The 11,928-nt window shown below is 39.6% G+C and overlaps 1 protein-coding gene across 1 annotated transcript in view; it reads right to left on the minus strand.

Annotated features, from left to right (window-relative positions):
- Positions 1 to 2,796: 2,796 nt before the first annotated feature.
- Positions 2,797 to 11,928, minus strand: part of LOC101581810 (multidrug resistance protein 1-like) — a 134,214-nt gene continuing 125,082 nt past the window's right edge. Inside the window, exons 24-26 of the mRNA XM_023708717.1 lie at positions 9,789 to 9,995; positions 4,486 to 4,632; positions 2,797 to 3,655 (exon numbers count right to left, since the gene is read on the minus strand). Of these exons, the coding sequence (XP_023564485.1) occupies positions 3,452 to 3,655; positions 4,486 to 4,632; positions 9,789 to 9,995 (558 nt within the window). The 3' untranslated portion in view covers positions 2,797 to 3,451. The remainder of the gene's footprint in view (positions 3,656 to 4,485; positions 4,633 to 9,788; positions 9,996 to 11,928) is intronic.

Here is an 11,928-nt window from a genome sequence, read left to right on the forward strand (position 1 = left end):
GGACTCCTATCTAGAAAATATAAAGAATTTTTAAAAATTAGGCCTCCAGAATTCAAAGGCACAATCTAAAAATAGGCATCTGAAATGAATATACACTTCACACAGGAAGAGATACAAATTAAAATGATGAAAACTATTTTTCAAGAAAATTAATTTACAAGAGATGTAAATTAAAATGACACTGAGATACCATCTTACACCAGAAAGCATGGTATCTTTGCTATCATCAAGAGGTCGAACAATAACAAATTCTGGAGAGGCTGTGGGGAAAAGGAACGCTTTTCCACTGTTGGTGGGATTTCAGGCTGGCACAAACATTATGAAAATCGGTACAGAGATTTCTCATAAAGCTAGGGTTGGAGGTCCCATCCAAGCCAGCTATTACCCTCCTAGTTATTTTTCAAAAAGAACTGAAATCATCATACCACAGCAATATATGGGCACCCATGTTTATAGCAGTGCAATTTGTCATAGCTAAATCTTGGAAACAACCTATAATGCCCATCAACTAAGGAATGGATTGAAAAATATGACATTTTCACACAATGGAGTATTATTCAGCTATAAAAAGGATAGATTCAAGGCTTTTGTAGATAAATGAATGCAGCTAGAGACAATATTGGTAAGTGAAATAAATCAGATTCACATGTGCAAACTTGGAATCCCACTAGTGTGAAAACTTTAAAGAGTAATGAAAATCTAAAAGGTACAACAGACACCGTGAAAGGGAAAGAAATTGTTCAATGGGAAAGAAAAACCAGAATGAGGAAAAGAACAAGTATAAGAAGGGAAAAAGATATATTTGGAAATATATGTAGAATAGTAGGGATAATTATATTATTGCGTTCTGTGGGTCTTTTGAAAAGAACAGTTAATGCTTAATTTTTTTTTATTCTGAAAATCAGAAAAAAATTTTCCTCTTTTGATTTTCTTTTCTTTTCCTCTTTTGACTTTCTCTTTTTCCTCTTTTGAATTTCTATAACTTCTCTGTTATTGTTTTTTTAATCTTACACATTCATATCTGGTAATTTGAACAAATAATTTGAAGATAACATCATAATATACAGCAACCATTGTTGAATTCCTATCATATTGTTTAGTGAAATCTTGTATCATATTTAATGCTGATATTTTCTCTTTTTTATGTATGTAGTACAGGATCTACATGGTCTCACTACCCAGATCAGACTTGTAGTGATCCTCCTGTTTTCAGCCTCCCAAGCTCTGGGATTACAGGTGCACACCACCATGCCCAGTCTCAATCACCATCAGTGAGCCCCAGGGGCAGGGCCAGCACAGCATGCCAGGTATCAAACCCCTATCTGCCTAAACAGGCACTTTAATCCCCTGAGCTGTCTGGCCCGCCCTTCTTTTTTTCTTTATATCTCTATTTCATATTTTTTAAAGTATTATGTTTTAACCTCCATTATTCTGGTGATTGAAACTGTATAATTTTTTCATGCATTTCTCATCTTTGAAAATTACTAGATCACATATTTTGATTACTTTGTGTTGGAGATGAAGCCTTTATTTTTACAAGTTCTTTGTCTATTAAAATATTATTGAATATTATAGGTGTGTAAACTCAGCAAAATATTCTAAAAGAGTCCAGTAGCCCATAATAGCATTGGGTCCTCTGTTTAACTGGCAATGTCAGAAATTATTGACCTGAGTCCCCCACAGCTCAACATAACAGCTTTATTTCCTATATTTATTTTCCTTTATTTCCTATATTTCATCTTCATACTTTTCTACTGGATGGTTAAGACCAAGGTAAAGCAGGACCTATACAACAAGAGTTGTAGCTTTTTGGTCTGAGAAGGTCAGTGAAATGCCCTCAGGATTTATCCTGAGATCCTGTACCTCAGATTGTAGAACCTTTTGTAAATAGGATCACAAGTCCACTTCTTGTACAGCAATTAACCACTAAGAAGAATATATGCATATATGCAGTGTATTATTTGTTGAAACTGTACTTCCGATTTGATTTGAAACTGTCTCATTGCTATCTGTTTATCAATAAAACTTTGAAAAAAAATAATAAAAAAGAAGAAAAAAAATAAGCAATATGAATTTGGGTCTTACAAAAGCTTGTAATATTGACAAAGAATTATATATATTGTAAGTTGAATCACAAGAATTTATTTCACTAAAAGTCAATAAAAATAACTGCTCTTTAAAAAAAATAACTGTTTATAGTAAGTGTGGCAACATAGTCCTAAACTTATTATTTTTAATCTGGCGTATACCACTTTTGCACTAACTTTATGCAAAATTTTTAAAGAGGACCAGATTTTGTGATATTTTCTTCTTTTCTTTTTCAGGATTAAATCATGAAGTATTTAAACCCAGGGTATATTCTAAACATCTGTAAATCAAAAAAGATTAGACTTTTTTAAAAAATGTATTTGGTACAGAGTCTCAATACACAGCTTGAATTCAGTGATCCTCCTATTTTCAGCGTCCCCAGTCCTGGGATTATAGGCATGTACCACATGTCTGGTCTCAGTGGCCAGCTCAGCATGCCTAGGTTGGGTCTGGTGCAGCATGTGTGGTACAGAGTCTCAAGCCTGGGTCCCTGCTCTTGACAGGTAGGTGCTCAGACCACTGAGGCATCTTGCTAGCCTTTCAAGATCAGATTTTTAAGAGAAAAATTACTGGAAATAGAGATTCATTATCAAGACAGAAAAAGGTATAAAAATATTAAAATCATTGAAGATCCTTGTATAAAAACAATGCAAAATATTTACAGTACTTCTGAGGAATACAGACTTTACAACTTCCCCCATCCAACCTTCCCAAATTATGTGACTCTGTGTGACAGTTTAAGTTTCATAATAATACAGAAATGCAAGAATCATCAGGATCTAGTTCTGGAAAAAAGAAGTCAGATGAGTCTGTAAAACCAAACATGAAAAACCTAATGAAATGGGCTTAAACTGTTTAGGTAAGTCCAAAGCAATGAATGTGTTTTTAAAGAATCCAGTTTTTGGAAGCCAAGATTATACTATTCAAACTGCAAAAATACACATACTCACATGCATTTTAGACAATGGCCCCAGGCATATGAAAGTTTAATTTTATTGTAGCACTTTTTGCAAATATATCAGTACTTTTTGTTATTATATAATCTTTTTGCAACAGTCAGTAATAATTCAAGTGACAAAGTATAAATAAAATCATACACTTTATCAAAACTTGCATCAAATCATTTTATGAACTCTGTCATAGGATCAAAATCATTTCCCACTCCCCATTTGATAATGGTTCTATTTATGATCCTTTAAGTATGAAGTCTCTGAAGATGCTGCACTTGAAATTATCTTCAGTTATCACTGGAAATGTTGAGTAGGTAATGACCTAATCCAATCAGTGCTTGTTTTTTGATCTGATGAAATGTCATTTTTGAACACAACAATTCAACATTGAAGATCCCATATGGTCAATTTCACTAGCGCTTTGCTCCAGCCTGGACACTGACCATGGAGAAATAGATGCCTTTCTGCGCAAGCAGCTGTTGGTGTGTGCCACGCTCCTGGACCCTGCCGTTCTGAATCACCACAATGACATCTGCATTCTGGATGGTGGACAGGCGGTGCGCAATGACAATGCACGTGCGGCCCTCTCTGGCTTTGTCAAGGGCCTCTTGGACAACCTGTGCATTACCACATGAATTAATTTTCATGATAATATGTAACATCACCCTTTAATTCTTCCTCCATGAAAAGCTCCACAGTTTCTCATTTGAGAATTTCTCAACTCTCATTCCTCTTTTAACAGTTGTGTCCACAAAATACATCAGATTTTAGAAACCAAGACGCTTGTCTCATCAGAAAACATTTGAGTCCTAGTTTAGCTAAATTCTGACACGGATTATTTATGTCCTTCAAGTTATAGCTACTGGGATCCAGTATGGTGTCACATTACTGTAATCCCAGCACTTGGGAGGCCCAGGTGGGAGAACAGTTGTGAGTTTGAGACCAGCCTGGGTCACAATGTGAGCTGAAGGCCAGCCCAAACTTCATAGTGAAACCCTGTCTTAAAATAAATAAATAAACAAACAAACCATCAATTTGGGTTTTTTTGTACTTGAATCAGTTGTGTGTAAAAGGCTTGCATGTATGCTTTCCTTCCAAAATCAAAAGGCAAACTTAAGGCAGATATATTGTTTGTTGCTATGGCTGCTTTCCATGGAATTTAAATACTTTCTGCAACTATCAATAAGGATTGCTAAGATGAGACATGGCAAGTTAGTGATAGAGTACAGATGCCCAGAAACCAGCTCAGCATGACTTCATGTTCCACTAAGCAGCCATATGCAGGAAGCATGTTCCAATGTCACTTTTGTAGTCCCCAGGCTGGTCTTAAACTTGCAGTCATCCTGTGAAGCCAGGGATCAAACTTGGGCCCTTGTGCTTGCCAGGTAGGTACTTATGCCTCTGAGCTCTCTTCCCACTCCCATTTGAACCCAATTTAAATTCTTACCTTTTCACTTTCTGTATCCAGAGCTGATGTAGCTTCATCCAAAAGCAAAATGCGAGGCTGTCTAACGAGGGCCCGGGCAATGGCGATGCGCTGTTTCTGGCCTCCGGAGAGTTGGGTTCCTTTGTCTCCCACTCTAGTGTTATATTTCTGCAAACAGAAGTTTGTTGTTATAAAAGTCAAAAACAATTTGCTCTCAGAAAATAGAATAACCTCCTTGATCAGAAAAGCTGGGACACCACTGAATTACAGGATGTCACAGCAGAGGTCCTATTACATCCTGAGTCTTCACTGACCATTAAGGAATAGTGCCAAAATACTGGATTTTTAGCCCATCTATCTGTCTAATTTTTGGTCTTCAAATCTTAGCTGTTAAACATCCAGAAGAGAAGCTCAATGACATTGTTATTGTATAACATAGGCAGTTGAACTTGACATCACTGTCTGTCTGAATATCACATACCTTAGACATAAAATGGAAGTGCTATTTTTCAACAACCATGGCCATTCTAAAATTTAAATCCCAATTGAATGTTAAAAAACAGTTCTGAGGGCTGGAGAGATAGCTCAGTTGAATAAGCACTTGCCTGGCAAGCTCAAAGTCCTGAGATTAATCCCCAGCCCCACAAAAAATAAAAATAAATTAATTAATTAAAAAAAACAGTTCTGATCAAGAAGATTATGGGGCCACAGAGGAAAGTGATCGTTGATGTAGTGTGCCTAAAGAGAGTCACATGGAGAGAAACATTCTCTCAGGCTTACACAGAAAGCAAATTGGTCAAGCAATGGCCAAGACTCATCCATATGGTTGACACTGACAAAAGATCCAGAAGGTGCTGTACATGATTCCAGGGTAAATCCTCAGGGGATTTGACTGACCTTATCAGATAGCAAAAGTTACATTGTTAGTTGTACAGTTTTTGCTTTAACTTGGTCTTAACCATCCAGCACAAAAGTATAACCATGAGGTATAAAAAGTAAAGCTATACTAATATGCTGAACTGTAAAAGGCTGAAGTGAACAACTTTCAATAATTGCCAATTGTGCTAGTAACTTACTACTATTATGGACAATTGGACTATATTGTGTTATTTCGCTCAGTTCAAGTACCTACAATCTTTGGACTGCCATCAAGTATGAAAATGTGCTTTAAAGACTTCTACAAATACTGCTTCTCTAACAGCAATGGAACACTCATCTCTGACAAGACAAAACAAAATAGGGAATATAAACAATGGAACATTTTGTAGTGAAAAATATATTTATGAACGTACAAAATAGGACAGATATACAACTACTTCCTCTTATTCATGTATTAATTATTGTAACTGTCTTAATAACCTGTTTTGAAACTGTCTCATTTCTATTTCATCCTTCTTTTCTCAATAAATGAATAGAACATTTAAAAAAGAAAAAGGATATTTTTCTCATAGAATGCATAGAAAAATTTCGGTGCAGAAAATAACAATGTTTATAGAGACTTAACAAAAAAACCTCTAAATGTTAAGTTTAATCTCTTCTGGAAAATGCAAATTATATATTTTATTGTAAGTCAGCTAGATGTCTCATGAGGAAGAATACTGTTGCAATGCTATTATCCACCATTGTCACCTTTCATTACTTTGTAGACCAAGATTGGTAGGACACAATAAATTTTATCTGAATAAATTGTGCATCATAATTGAAGCACACTGACTTATAACCAGCAGCTATTGCCTTCTGCTTGTTTTCTGAAGAGAGGAAAGAAAAGTCCTGGGATGTTATCCTTATGGTATGTGTTTTTATGAAAGCATCTTCAACACTTAAGCCATTTCAATGAGTGCTAACAAAGTTGCTTGGGTACCTAACCAGGAAAACTGAAGTATCCTTCCAAAGTTGTTTTTAAAGTTCTTTGAAAACTCTTTTCATACCATTTCTCACAGTAGAGAACTGTCACAAAGGTAAGAAGAAATTAGATAAAGCAGCACATATGCTTTAGAAAACACTATAATATTACCAATTTTAGCCCTGGCCAGGTTGAAATTATAGTCTGTAAATGGGCTCTGATTCTTACACCTGAATTTGAACTTTAAATCCACTTTTTTCATAATGTTGCCTATATTTATTTGTGGTATCTGGCCATTCTAGTCTATGGTACTTAGAACCAGAAAGAGATAGAGACAGGGACATCCAGAGACAGAGACAGAGATCTCCTGCTGAAGTTTTGGCAGATTCTAGACTGGCTCCAGCCACAGCAGTAGCAGCACCCTGCAGTGCATCTCACTGAGTACAGGCACACTGCCAGGCTGCACCGATGCAGCAGTGTCCTGTTGGGGAGATGAGAGCACTGTGATCCTCGAGACAATAAGTCTACATCAGCCTTGGTGGGTGTGGATGAATCCTACCACTAATAACTCAGCAAAAAGTATCCTTAGACAACAGAACTTAGTTATGTAAGAACTTACTGTGCTGACCTAGACTCTGAGGAAAGCAGAATAAGGGATCACCAATGATGTCTACAGGTGTGGTGGATAGATACCGTTAATCCAGAAAACTGGCTCCCTATGGTAGACACAGACCTTAGTAATTCTGTGCCAAAGTTTTAGTCACCAGAGGTAGGATGGGATCTGAAAAATTTTAACAAATGCCCAGGTGATGCTGATACATGTGCATACTTTGAAAAATCACTGACTTCTCATTAGTGACGGGTTTGTGTGATGGTTAGCTGATTGTAACTTGAGAGGAATGTCCAGCAAGTTCTTAGTCAGCATACTTCTGGTTGTGGGAGACCCACTTAGAGAGAAGTGTTGTTGGAACTGGGTAAAAGGAGAATGAGAGGAAAGGATTTCAGCTGATCTTCCTTGGAGAAGCTTCAGCTAGTCTCTTCAGAAGACCTGCAGTCTTCACCTTTGCTAAGGATGGCTGTTATTCTCTGGTTTTCCCCTCAACCTTGGGCACTGTCTTTTGGTTTCTAGTGCAGATTCTTCAGCTTCAGCCCTGGAGTTTTGGCTTGCAGCGCACATCCTTCAGTATTCCATCTATAGTTCCTCAACCTCCTGATACAGACTCACACAGGACATTGCTATGGGCTCCAGAGCTTTGGCTAGATTCTTCAGGTCTCTAGTGCTCAGACAGAGCACTAGATATTGTAAGCTAAGGTAAATTTCTGTGTCATGCACTAAATCTGATTTAGTGCATGTGTGGTCTTTTGAGTTGCCTCAGCCCACCCCTTCACACATTGACTACAACAGTTCAGAAGTTTACATTTTAAGTGTTCAAGCCTCAAGAAATGTCAATTTTCCACAACTGTCCTCTTTAGGACTGTGCCTTTGCCCTGGGAACTGATTTAGGCATAGCCATATCTGAAGAAGAGCCTTGAAAAAGGGAATTTTTTGAAGGATTTGGGACTACCTAATGTTACCACTTCTCATCATGAGGAGATAGCATTTCCTTCTGGTTTGAGGATACTGAGCTTTATTTTTTAGTAATGATTCCTTATAATAAAGCATATAAATAGGACAGTGCGAGATGATAGAACATCTAGGTCAAGATTTATTTCAAAATACAGGACCTACCTGGCCCAAGGAGAAAATAAGAGGTTTCAGTTACCTAAGATCCTAGAGCAAAGGTGGCAAACCTTTTAGAGACAAGTGCCAAAACTACAGCCCAAAACATACTTATTCATCACAAAGTGCCAACCATACAATTCAACCTGAATACTGGGGGTTTAGTTTAGAAAAAACCTCATACACTAACATCTTTTTGTCTTAAAAACCAGTAACATGTGTGCCACAGGTTCACCACCATCTAGAGGAACTGAAAGGCACAGCAAAAGCCCAAGATGAATTATTTATTTATTTATTTAGTTAGTTAGTTAGTTGGCACAGGGTCTCACTATATAGCCCAGACTCATAGTGATCATTCTGTCTCAGCCTCCCCAGCCCTGGAACTACAGGCGTGCACCACCATCTCCAATTTCAGTGGCTGGCTTGACACATGGCCAGCATAGCTTGCATTACTGGGGATCAAACCCTGGTCCTTGTGTTTGCCAAGCAGGTGTCTAGACTGCCAAGCTATCATCCCAGCCCCTCAAGATGAATTTCTATAGAAAATCACAGAAGTGCAGCAAAGGACCTTGGAATGCGTGATGATTACACAATACCATGGTCACCTCAATGGCTCAGCTGTGTTCAGAGAGAGTCTGGTTACTCCATAGAGTGAGGTTAGAGCTTGGAGAAGAGCAGCAAGGAGGCAGAGGAAGATAGATGAAGGGAAGAATGGGAGGGCTGGTCATGCCTGCTTCCCTGACAGGGCCAGAAGCATCACAGTCACAGAGGGAATTCCAGATGCTGCCTGCAGGCCCTGTCCTTGGACTAGGAGTAAAGGAAGGGAGGGAAAGGGAAAGGCCTCCTGGACATCCCATTTATCCAAGAGCTGAAAAAAGTGGAAGCTCAAGTTTACAAGTTGGAGAGTGGTTTCAGGTGGCCTACCTCAGCAAAGGTCTCTCCTAAAGCTGAATCTAACACTTCAAACTGTTCTTCATAAGGCAAGTCAGGTGATCAGGTAAACAAAACTAATCATCAGGGCAGGAAGTGTGGCCAGATACTTGAATACAGGTGGGACTGCATGATGGTTCCTACCTCTCCCCACCTCTAGCAAACCAGCCCTTTAGAAATCACATGATATGGCCTAATCATTTGATTGCACTGACTGTAGCTCAGTGGTAGAGCACTTACCCACCACACACCAGGATCCCTGGATTGGATCCCTAGCATTGCAAGTTAACAGAGGAATGAAGTTTAAGAGGAGGAGGAAAAGGAAAGTGTCATGGTTTGTGTCTAGTTTTCCCCCTAGAGCCTTATACAGTCATGGGGTGGACTTTTAGACTTTGTGACTAATTCATGATGCACTGCAATCATGGGTAAGAGTCTTCTGGGTTTATGAGTGTGCGTACTATACCCACCTGGAGGCAGATAACCTGAATGCAACATAAGGGAGGCAGACTTGCTCTCCATTGTCATGGTTGCCACTACTCCTCCCTTTGCTTTCTGCTCTTTGCTGCCACCATGAAAGGTTGGTCTCTGCCATGTGCCATTTTGCCTTGGAGCCTGCTGAGTATGAACTGAAATCTCTACTAACTGTGAGCTAAATAAACTTTTCATTCCTTCATTTTGGGTGTCAGGTATTTTTCCTAGCAATGAGAGAACAGTAACTGAGACAGAACTGAAGAAGAAGAAAGGGAGAAGGAGTGAAATTAATGTAAATCAGAAAACAAGCAAAGGAGACTGCCACATGCTCCTGAGTTCTTACTGTGGAGGAACACTTACATCAGGCAGCGACTCAATGAACTGGTGGATGTTGGCCTCCTTAGCTGCCTTCACAATTTCTTCCTGTGACACAGTCCGGCTGTTGTCTCCATAGGCAATGTTCTCCCCAATGCTGCAGTCAAACAGAATGGGCTCCTGGGATACAATGCCCAGCTGTGCTCGCAACCACTGCACATTCAGTTGCTGTATTTCTTTGTCATCCACGAACTGAAAAGAAGAGTGCGCACATCAACTTCTGGATCAGCACACTTCGAATTTAGCAGAATTAGCAACATCATTTCTTACTTTAAAAATCAAGGTACTTTGAGGTTAAGGGAACATTATGTTTGTCTTGCATGGTTGTCAAGGTTAATCGAGCATGCATAATTGTACACTTTGAGGAAAGGTCATGTTCCTGATGTTTTAATGTTTATCTATTATTCCTTCCCTAAGATATTCATGTCTTAATTTGGGAACCTGTGAATATATTGTAAGTCAACAAGGTATTAAATCTGCAGATGAAATTAAGACTGTTAATTAGCTGACTAAAATCAATTATGCTGGATTTTCTTGGTGAGTCCAGGGTAATCATAAAGGCTCTTAACTGAAAGAGAGAGGTGGGACAGCATCCACACATATAATGTAAGAAGACTTGGTCAGATAGATATTGTTTGGTCTGGGGATGGAAAAAGGGTCAGGAGCTAGAAAAGGCAGGACAACAGATCGTTCATTGGAGTCCACAGAAGGAATAGAGTATTGATGAGACCCTGATTTTAACTCAGTGAGACCTCCTTCACTTTCATAACCTCCCTAAGAATAAGGTAATAGTTGTGTATTGTCTTACACCAGAAAATGTATGGTTATATGAGCCATACAAAACTATGATTCTATTATTCTGGGGTGTATCCTGAAATTCTTCTTACATCTCAGTTTTTCATCCAAAGAACAGTGTGAGTCAGAGTGCAAATAAATACAACTATGATCACACAGTTGGGTCATATGATGGGTTTGTAGATCCAGTTTCTGATCTGACCTGAATTTGAGAAGCCAGATGCAGTGGTCATGTAGAACAGCAGTGCACACTACAGGGCAGGTGGTTGCATCTCCGTTCCTGCTGATCTTGGGCGACATAACCCATTGCTTTAACTTTCTTTGAGGGCAGTGCAAGAACTCTGACACTTTTTCAGTTCATAGGATTAATGCGATCATATTCAGAACCATTTAGCACAGCACTGGGCATAGGATTAGTGATCAAGAGCCTACAACAATGTACTTTGTGTGATGAAATGGGAGCTACAGAGGATAGAAAGTTGGACAAGTATTTAAAAAGACAGAGGCAGACAGTATCCTCAATAATGAGCTGAAGAATTAAGAAAGGCAAGGGTGTCCTTTATCGGGCAATTTGGCTGCCCAAGTGTTCTAGAGACACATGAGGTGTCCTTACCCACTTGCTGATGAAAAGCCCCCATCTCTGGTGCATATCTACACAATGTCCATGTTTGTACAGTTTTCCACATTTGTTTGATGCAACTGGTCATGACCTCTGCAGAGCACACAAGTGACTAATCTTTGGACTTTTCTCATGGTGGTGATATGTGTACTGAGCCACATATGCTCTACATCCCAGGTACCTTGCTGAGGCCTCTGGAGGCAGCTGGTCAGAGCTAAGTGAAATCCTTCTTCAGAAACACAGCTTCAAACCACAGATCCAGACTTAGCCCAGGCTTGGTGAGTGTGTGGCAGAGCTTCCAGCTACCCTGCACTGGCGGGACATGCCAGCCCAAGCCCAGGTGCAGCAAGAGTGAGACCCTCTTCCACCCCCTTCAGACCCCCCGACAATCTGCAGCAACCCCCACCCTGCTAGCCATGTAAAAATTTCTGCCGTTTTATGGGGACCCCCAGATCCAGACCTAGCCCAGGACTAGTGAGTGTGTGGGAGAGCTTCCTCTCCCCCCAATTCCACCATGTCCCCTCCAGACTCAGCTCAGGACTGGAATACAGGTCTGGGGTGAAACACTGCAACTACAATCCCTGCAGAGAGTAGGGTACAGAACAAATCACCTAGTCCAGGAGAAGAACATCTTGCCAGAGAGGTACAAGAGGTTTGCTCCCAAGGGCAGTAGCAGGAAGGAGCAGAGCACAGCAGCCAGACCCAAGCCAG

This window comes from Octodon degus, unplaced genomic scaffold (assembly GCF_000260255.1).
Source record: "Octodon degus isolate 3935 unplaced genomic scaffold, OctDeg1.0 scaffold00489, whole genome shotgun sequence".
NCBI lineage: Eukaryota > Metazoa > Chordata > Mammalia > Rodentia > Octodontidae > Octodon > Octodon degus.